Here is a 9,904-nt window from a genome sequence, read left to right on the forward strand (position 1 = left end):
AGCAAAGGAATGATTTAAGGGCTGACTATTACTTCTGTAGACATAGGGTCCCTCCTCAATTGAAATGAAATGGAACAAAAAAACCTCACATGTAGCATTTTCTTTCTATTTGTATTTGAAACTTACAGATAATAGCTGCTTCCTAAAAAGCAAACTATTTTCTTCAGTAGCAGAGGCCCAGGTCAGATGCAGCACTGCCCAACTGTTAACCATGGATCAGAAGATGCTTAAGTCATTGCTTGGTTTAGATACGTTGTGAAACTATAATGTGGTTATTGAAACTCAAAACATTCCATTGACTATGGCCAGTTAAAAGGCTGTCAAAGACAGGACATTTTGGAGGACTTTCATTCATAGGGTCGCCATGAGTCGGAAGCGACTTAACGGCACTTAACACACACACACGGCTGGTTAAGGATGACAAACCATAATCCGAAACCATCGTTGGAAGTTGGTTTCTTAATTGCAATTCTTAACTATGGCTTCTAGTAACAGACATCCTGGCTGGAGCCTCAGTGCAGTACATTGCAATGCAGGCCAGGATACCAGCTGGGTGTCTGCAGGGAAAACAGCAAATGTGATGAAACCAGTATTTATCAAGCCATTCAGTACCTGGATCACTATCTGCAAGCCAACTCTGGTTTTACAAACTATCCATAGTTAAAATAAACCAAAGTTTCCTATTATGTTTGAACCAAGCCTCTGAGTTAAAATCTAACTGCACTGAGATTAGTTATAGTTAGATAACTATGGTTGTGCCAGAGCAAATCTAACATTTGTCATAGCTGAGGATGGTCAGGGAAATGAACAAGCAACACAACCTGTACAGGAGAGAGATCTAGCAAAGCTTAAATCTGTTCACTGTTTAAGCAATTTTCAACTGATAACAATATATAAACAAAAAAAAATGTATAATGGAGTATATAACTATAATTAGGAATATCCCAAGGTATGAAAACCAGAATATTAGAAGGGGTCACTGGGGGTGTGGGGGGAAGGTAGTTGTGAATTTCCTGCATTGTGCAGGGGGTTGGTCTAGATGACCCAGGTGATCCCTTCCACCTCTATGATTCCATGATTCTATGAAGGGCTAAACTAAAATTCAAGGGGGCAAAATGCCCCTTTAATCCAGAATTATCAAACAATTAGGATATGTACATCTTTTTTAGTCAACCACCTAAATTTTACTCATTTTTAACTCACTAGCCTTAACACTTAAAATTCTGGAAGTAGATATTTTAATTTTTTTCTAGACCCAGCTGTAAGTAACTATATAAAATATTAAGTTCACACAAATCTTTTCACATCAGTCTCTTGAACTAATCTCTCCACACAATCATGGAACCATTCTTATTAGCTTTCATACAAATTCAATCTTCTACACAGCACTGTTCAAACATATTCATTATAAAACATGGTACACTCTCTAGGGGGTTATGCAAAGAAAGATGGGACCAAAAATCACATGCAGAAGTTCTGTGATTAGGCTCTTCCATGGGATATTGATCACATTTTAACCCTGCCCTTGCTCTAAAGAGGTCAGGGCAGCATTCACATTGCTCCTATTCTCCAGTTTATCCACACAACTATCCTGTTAACTAGGTTAGGCCAACACCCATCAAGGTTCATGGCAAGCAGGGATTTGTAGTTGTTTTGTTCAAGTCCAGCATTAACTATAGCCATCCCAATGACACATGGAATACATCTTTTCCAATAACTCAGTGCTAACTGCTGTTTTAGAGGAGCTATTCAAGTCACAGCATGGAATCTTCTCTGTCCCCACCCCCACAAACCTTCCCTGATCAAAGTTGACTGGAACTACCAAGTCAATAAAAAAATTCAGATTCAAGTCACAGATCATATGTCTTTTATCTAGTCTAGGCCTTAAACATGGATGTGTGCATTACAACACTGCATTATAACACTGGTGTAGTGGTTAAGAGTGATGGACTCTAATCTGGAGAACCAAGTTTGATTCCCCACTCCTCCACATGAGTGGCGGATTCTAATCTGGTGAACTGGGTTGGTTTCACCACTCCTACAAATGACACCAGCTGGGTGACCTGGGGCTAGTCACAGGTCTCTTAGAGCTCTTAGCCTCACCTAACTCACAAGATGTCTGTTGTGGGGAGAGGAAGGGAAGGAGAAAATCAACTTATAAAAACCAACTCTTTTTCTAAATAGAAGCAATGCCCAATGACTACGATAATTTCACAAATACTTCTACACCTTTCTTGTACTTTTGGTTTCTCAGAGTTGCATCGTTAAAATTTGTGTAATCTTAACTCTCAATGAGATAGTTTGCCAATTTGTTGGGTTTATCTGAGTATTATTTGTATTTTTTGCTGAACTAATACACACTGAGTTGACCACAGTGCACTGCTTGTCTGCAGATGTACAAGTAGTCATTTTAAAGACAGATTCACTGTTATTTGAACGTCTCCATATCTCACTGACTTCATACCTTTCAAGCAGTACCCTTCTTTTCAACTTCACCCCACACAGATGGGTGGAGTTGGCTGAAATAGGCTATTTCCTTTTTAAAAAATAAACTAGTTAGGACTGGATTCAGTGAGCCAAACTATTTTTGTACACCAAAGGGTATACTTCATGCTTATGTTTCCAAAACAGCGCTATCCTTGCTACATAGGACATAGCATCTGAGCTGAAGGGACTTTCAGAAGTGCTTTACAATATGGCATGGAGGGGTTTGCTATTCAAAGTCACTAATCCCACTGGGCATGCTCAAGCTGTTGGGCATACATGAAGTAGCTTTGTGGATTGCAGCTGTTTAGCCCAATCTGTTGCATATTTATCTAGAAGAAAATATAAGTGTTCAATAGGGTTCCCTGCAAAATAAGTGTTTGTAGGACATAATCTTTGTCCTTAAGAAGCTATAAAACTATGCCCAAAAAACCCTGCTCTTCGGTTACTTGAACCGCAGGTAGCAAAATACAAAAGCCATTTATTTTAAAGGTGCTAAAGTGTGCAGATGCCAGCAAAGTTTTACCTAGCTAGAGAACTTTCCTACCCTTACACAACTAATTTAAACCCTACATGCATACACATAATTCCAATTCTTTGATGCAGGCATCATTTACTTGTTTGGCTGTCACTAGCTCCAAGTATGGTTCAAAGCTACATATTCAGACACAGATGTGCCAAATGTTCTTTTTCACCTGCTACATTACCCCCCTTGCCTAGTTAAGTTATCATAATCAGTACTACTATTGGTTTAACTTGGTGTAATGAAATAAACTTTGTGCACTATCAATGCCCTTCCTTTCCAGAAAGGTATTTATTTACTTCAATTGTAGCCCATCTTTCTCTGCAAGGGGTACCAAAAATAGCTTATATCATTCTCTCCTTCATTATACCCTACCAATCCTAACAAAGGCTGTTACCACACTAGGTATTCCCAGCGATGTAGCAAGAGTTTGGAAATGTTATAAAAAACATCGCTTTAAAAGGGTTTTTGGATACTACGGCTAAAAAATGGTTGGAAGATGTGTTCATAGCCAAAAGGGCCAAACAAAGTGTGAACAGTATTTTTAACAGTTTCAAACTCTTAATAGATCGGTGGGAATACATAGAAAGTGCGAACAGTATTTTTTATAACGTTTCAAACTCTTAATACATCGCTGGGAATACCTAGTGAGGTAACAGCCAAAGTCACTCAGAAGGCTTCTGTGGTAGAGTGGGGCTTCAAACCTGGGTCTACCAGATCCTAGCCCAACACTCTTCATTTCCATTTATAAGCAGGTATATCTATATAAGGTTTTTAGTCTGGACAGAGGTCTATACAAAAAATAAAAAGTTTAAATAAAACCAAGACCCCCAAGCTAATTTATAACCAACAAAATTATTGGCAAAATTAGATGACTACAAAGAGCTCATCAACCAAAACAACATAAACAGAGGGAAATCTCAGAGCCACAGATCTATCTTCATCAACTGCCGATGCAGTATCTTTCATTATATGGCACTCTAACCACTATACCACATTGGCTGTCAGTATGCTGCCCTTCTAGGTTTCTACACGTTCATATATGGCATAAAAGAACAAAATACACAGAAGCCATCCATTCTGTAAAAAAGCAGATTGACTCCTAAAGTACCAAAATACCAATGTGAAAACTGGGCTATTAATGAGCTCAATAACCTAATCCACAAAACAATCTTCAAACAAAAGCCTGTAAAACTGGAGACTAAACCCTTCCATCTATTTTAGGGATCCTTAAACAGAAACTCAAGATCAACCTCTTGTATCGGTTCAAAATATTATATTTCATATGCTTACCTCCATGAACCCAAACAACACTAAGATACTATAGACTAGGGGTCGGCAAACTCATTAGTCAAAAGAGCCAAATATCAACAGTACAACGATTGAGATTTCTTTTGAGAGCCAAATTTCTTAAACTATATAGGTAGGTACATAGGTACACTGAATAAAACTTGATATCATACTTAATAGTGATCTTATTTATTGATAAAAATTAAATTGTAAGTCCCTGCCATTTCCCCCTCCCCGTCTGGAGGCCTGGTCTATCGCCATAAAAGCCTATTGGTAGACCTGGCCTCCGGCTGAGTCCCATTGGGAGGCCAGGTCTACCCACTGGCTTCCTTGATAGTAGACCTGGCCTCCGGAGGCCCATAGAAGCCAATTGGTAGACCTGGCCTCTGAAGGGGGACTTTTTCCCCTCCTCGGAGTCCAAGTCTACCACCAAGAAAGCCAGTGGGTAGACATGGCCTCTGAGGAGGTACAACCCCGAGTTGTACCATTACGTGTGTCCAGGGTCGGGGGCCCCACCCCGCGCCCTGGGGCTTTCCCGCCACCCTCCACTTACTAAGCAAGCCTCTGCTGGCTCCAAAGTGTGCCTCTTCCCTACAGGGACCCGCAGGCCCAGAAGATGACGGGGGAACGGAGTCGGCGCCGCAGAAGACGGGGCGCCGCGGCCCAGTGCCACTACCGGGGACGCACTGCCAAAGGAAGCCCACCCCGCCCAACAGCTGATAGGCGGGTGGGGCGGGCCAGGAACCGCCGAGCCGCCCGTCCAGCAATCGTGCGGCGGGAGGGGAGGCTTTAGCCTCCCAACCATTGAGGGCAAGGGAAAGGGGGACCCGGCCATTCTCCACGGCGGGGGGGGGGGGGAGAGACAGCACGCCCGCTCGCCTGCTCTCTCGCGCTCGCTTGCTCTCTCTCAGGCGCGCCGGCTCCGCAACCCGGCTGCCGGCGCGAGCGGGCGCGAGAGCAGGGGCTCTGAACCAAGTTTGGAGAGCCACACTCAACGGGCCAAAAAGCCGCGGTTTGCCGACCCCTGCTATAGACATTTAAACACCAGCAATATTTTCACTACTTAGCATGGCCGAGAACAATAGTATCTAAAATTAATAGCAACCACTTTCTCAGCCTGAGGGGAAAAGTATTTAAGCAGGCAATCTGCAAGATAATCTCAAAAAACACAATATGTGCTATATGCACATAGAATATCAATTTAAATAAGGACATCACCCTCAGGGAAACAAAAAACTTGTTTAAAAACAAATCAGAGTAAAGCACAGTGAAGAGCATAATACAAAATGACGTTTCATATCATCTGCAATATCTTCACCAAGTAACTTGAAAACATCTGTCCTCTACCGGTCCTCCCCCATGTGGCTACCTCTGCACTGAAATGTAGCAACCATAAAACATTACAAGGAAATTAGAACATAAAATAAAACACCAACTCCACCTATCTAAATGTTAATGCCTGGGGATAGTCTGCATGATACACTGCTTTTATTAATCTGTAGTACCTAAACTGTTACGCTTGGTATTGCTATAGGTCAGACAAGCAGGTTTTTAGTTCATTCTTTCAACAAGGTCATGGGGAGGGAAGCAACTAGTGAATCAGGAAGGAGTTTTACACAGAAGGGCTTTAAAAATGTACGCACGAGATAAAGCAAGCTTAACCAGCATAAACTCTATGAAATTGTCTTCACTAAAAGGGCAATATATTTTAACCAGGAAAGCCAACACTACAGAATAGAAACCCTATTATTAACATGCCTTGCTATGTCTAGTGATTGGGTGGCCAACTGTAGTACAAAATAGTGGATGTTTGTGGCACAAGGTCAAAAGAGCCAGTGTCTATGGCAGAGAGTATGACCTATACATTCAGTCTTTCTAGTGCTGCCTAATTCAGGAGATTAGATACAACGGTATACTTTGGAATGGGCTGGCAGAAAAAGTTTGTATGGAAGTGTGTAAATGTACTATAGTATGCATCAGAGTAGCACTTTTCATACACTGGACTTGAGCTACAGTTGCAAGACGCAGGGGCAGTATGGTATAATTTGTCCTTTCATGTTCATAGTTTAAATTTATGAACATGTCACTGACTATAAACCATCTCAGTATTGAATGTGACCACAGTTGAAATTATGCATCTCCATCCACAGATATAATCATTACATTCAATGAGACCATAAGGGCACTGAGATGCAAATGCTTATCTGTACCAATTTAACTCACATGTCAGTTGCTAGGCAAGGTTCACTCATGTTTTAACCTAGCCTACCTCAAAATCTTGTGAGCTACATATGCAGCCCTTGGAATTTAAGAACCTTAACCATACTACTATAATCAGTGAAGAATAAAAACATTATGTAGAAAGTTAATCATCTACTTACAATTTTCAAATGTGGAAGTGTCACGTGTGACTAGCTTCAATATCATTTCTATATTGAAACCATGGTGCTTAAGTTTATGGAATTAGATAAACAAAAGCCAGCATAACAGGCAAATCTTGATAACTCACAGAAGGAATTTTTGACAACTTGAAAGCACCAAGGATTAAAAACTTTTTCCTAAATCAAACTTTGTGTACAACATAAAATGCCATGTCCAAAGGTTTCCAAATGCAGTTACTCTGGTTTCAGTGCTATCCCACATAAACAGCCCTACCGAAGGCACTGCAACAGCTTCAAAAATCCTAAATTAAGTTACTTCCACATGTATTGACCAGCTATACTATCACGGGAGAAGAGAAAGTTTCTAGAGATTTCACTTTTCCTGACTTTGAAGAATGTTAAGTTCTTCTCTGCATATTCATATGCTTTCAAGGCATAGGATCTAATGACTGAAGGTGTCATGCATGCAAGTCATCTCACTACCACACACTGTTATAGGTTTCCACAACCAGAATATTACAGTTTGGTACAAAAAAAGAGTATCAGACAAATGTACAGTCACAATTATCAGCCACAGTAGCTATTGTACACCTGGAAAGTTTCACTTGCTCCCTCCAAAGAAACAGAGCAGTGAAAGTAATAATTACCATAAAGGAAGTAGTGATACTACAATGGAACCATTATGGAAGCAAAAACCGTTGAAAGGTAATGTAGCCACCTAAAGCTTTCCAGACAAAACTGTAGGACAACTCAGCCTGAAACAGAAGGCAGAGTAATCTGCTTATTGGAGACAGGAGGTGAACCGGGAGCATACCGTGGCCTCAAACCCAGCGGTGGGAGAGAGAGAGAGAAGAATCCATTTAAAGCAGCTCAGATAGGTGGGCACGCTGCCTGACAAGACTCTCCCCCCGGGAAGCAAAGCATCCCCCTCCTCCCGGTCTGCTCCCCTTCTACCAGCGCTGGCCCCCCTCCACTTACCTGCTCGGCGCTGACAGGTTCTTTGAGCCGGTGCTCCTCCGAAACGTGATGCCTGAGAAGGAGGGTTCGTTTGTAGTTGCGGGTGCCCTTGCAAAGCTCGTCGTGGCCCCCGCCATTGCTGCTGTTGCTGCTGCCGCCGTCCGCGGAGGCGCACCAGGCGCAGGACATAAGCCCCGTCTGCTGGCAGTATTGCAGCCAGGGGAACTGTCTGAGCCAGGCGCCCTGGAAGGAGACGTGCAGCTTCTGCAGCAGGGACTTGGGCCGGGCGGCCAGCGGGAAGTGCGGGAGGCTCTCCCCCTCCCCCGCGCCCACGCTGCTGACCTCCGCCTCGTCCCCCCCGGATCGCCTGCTGCTGCTGCAGCTGCCGCCCTCGGCGCCGCTGCCATCGCCCAGGCTGCCCCCCTCGCCGTCCTCCTCGTCCTCGGTGCTGTCGCTCAGCGACCCCCCGTCCTGCACCAGCTCCTTCCCCTCCAGCAAGCCCTCCAGCTCCAGCTCCTCCTCCTCGGCCCCGCAGCCGCCGCCGCCGCCCCCCCGCCCGTTCAGCGGCCGCCGCGGCCAGGCCGCCCCCGCCACCTCGCAGCCATTGTTCGCCGACGACGAGCCCCCGCCGCCGCGGAACGCCAAGGTCCGGCGGTTCCTCTCGGCGAACATGGGCCCCACCGGGGCGGCGGCGGCGGCGGCGGCCACCGAGTCGGCGGGAGCGGCGGGCAAGAGCAAGAGCTCCTTCCCGGCGGCGTCCGGGGCCTCCAGCGCGGCCACCTCCAGCTCCACCGTCCCCAGCTCCACTTCCTCCTCCACCCCCTGCCCGTTCAGCTGTTCTGCCTCCTGGCGGACCCAGGCCTCGCCCGGGTCGCCGCTGCCGTTAGCTGTCTGGCCGCCGCCTCCTCCCCCCCCTGCGGCGGTGGCGCTGACCAGGCCGCCCCCCCGGAACGCCAAGGTCCTGCGGTTCATCTCGGCGAACATGGCGGGCAAGCGCGCGCGCCCCCCGCCCGGCTCCCCTCGCCCCCCCCTTCCTGCCTCGCGCCCAACGGTCCCCTCCCCCTCCCCCTCCCCCTCCCGCTCTCCTCCCAACCGTCCGCTGTGTGACGGGTAAAGGTGCGGAGGCAAAGAGAGCCGACCAGACCCACCCGACCAGGTAGGCAGCTCTAGTCAGCCGCCAAGTCTTGGGGGAGGGGGGGGCAAACCCTGTCTTCTGGTTTCGAGCTCGTACGTCGCTGCTGCCTCCGGCTGTTCCCCCCCTCCTCCCCTACAATGGATCCGGCTCAGGCAACAGCAGCAGCCCTTCCGCCCCAACAGGCCCCGGGCCCAGGTCGAATGGCAAATGAACAACGGACTGCACCCACAATGCACCAGGGCAGCAGCAGCAGCAGCCGACGCCGCGGGGGAGGAGGGAGGGGGGAAAGAGAGAGCGAGTGAGGGAAGGGAAGGGGGGCCGAGGAGGAGTCCGAACAGCCGGCGAGTGTCAGGTTTTAGTGCGCGCTCACGGCAGAGAGCGCCCATTGGACGACACCGCCTCGCCACGACTTGGCAGGACTTTCTGTGCGCGATCCCCCCCCCGCCGCCGCCACTCTCTCGGGGGCGCGCGCACGCCACTCCTCTCCCCTTCAGACCCAGAAAGCACAACACGCTGTCCCCGCCCCTCATTAAGGAGCCTCTCAGGCGCACGAAGTCATTCCCTCCCCCCCCCTCTTTGACATCATCGCCCTGGAAAGCGGACGTCTTAAAGGAGGGCGCCTGCCCCCTTTCTGGCCACGCCCACAGCCCCCGCTTCCCGGATACCGAAACCCTTTCCAAACGCCTCGCCCTGGAACATAAACAGATCGCTCAAAACCTCCCACCGCCGCCCCTGTAGACTCCTGATAACAAAACACCCCCCCTCCCCCTTTTGCCTCGCAAACACACGAGGGGACGAGCCGACTGTACAAATTTTTCTTTTAATAAATTTTTTTTATTGTTTTTTCCTTCATTGAATACATCCATGCACAAATCAACATTTAACACTAAAAGTTAATAAGAATAATAAGAAATCTATAGTAAGCACATAGTGACTTCCCCCCACTCTCTTCCATCTGAAAATAAATTGTATATACTTTCGCCGACTGAACTAATCCCCGTATTATTTAATGAATATATATTTATCTTATCTAATATTATTCATTCAATACCCTAATGTAACCGTGACACAATATATATATGTGAGAGATTAAATCAAAGATTATCCTTTGAATGGTCCCATCAAAAATTGATT

At 46.4% G+C, this 9,904-nt stretch overlaps 1 protein-coding gene across 1 annotated transcript in view; it reads right to left on the minus strand.

Annotated features, from left to right (window-relative positions):
* The window catches only part of ZBTB10 (zinc finger and BTB domain containing 10), a 32,430-nt gene extending 23,784 nt beyond the window's left edge, over nt 1–8,646 (minus strand). Inside the window, exon 1 of the mRNA XM_056854842.1 lies at nt 7,657–8,646. Coding sequence (XP_056710820.1) covers nt 7,657–8,619 — 963 coding nt within the window. The 5' untranslated portion in view covers nt 8,620–8,646. The remainder of the gene's footprint in view (nt 1–7,656) is intronic.
* Between the last annotated feature and the right edge of the window lie 1,258 nt (nt 8,647–9,904).

The sequence above is a fragment of the Euleptes europaea genome, chromosome 8, assembly GCF_029931775.1.
Source record: "Euleptes europaea isolate rEulEur1 chromosome 8, rEulEur1.hap1, whole genome shotgun sequence".
Classification (NCBI taxonomy): Eukaryota; Metazoa; Chordata; class Lepidosauria; order Squamata; family Sphaerodactylidae; genus Euleptes; species Euleptes europaea.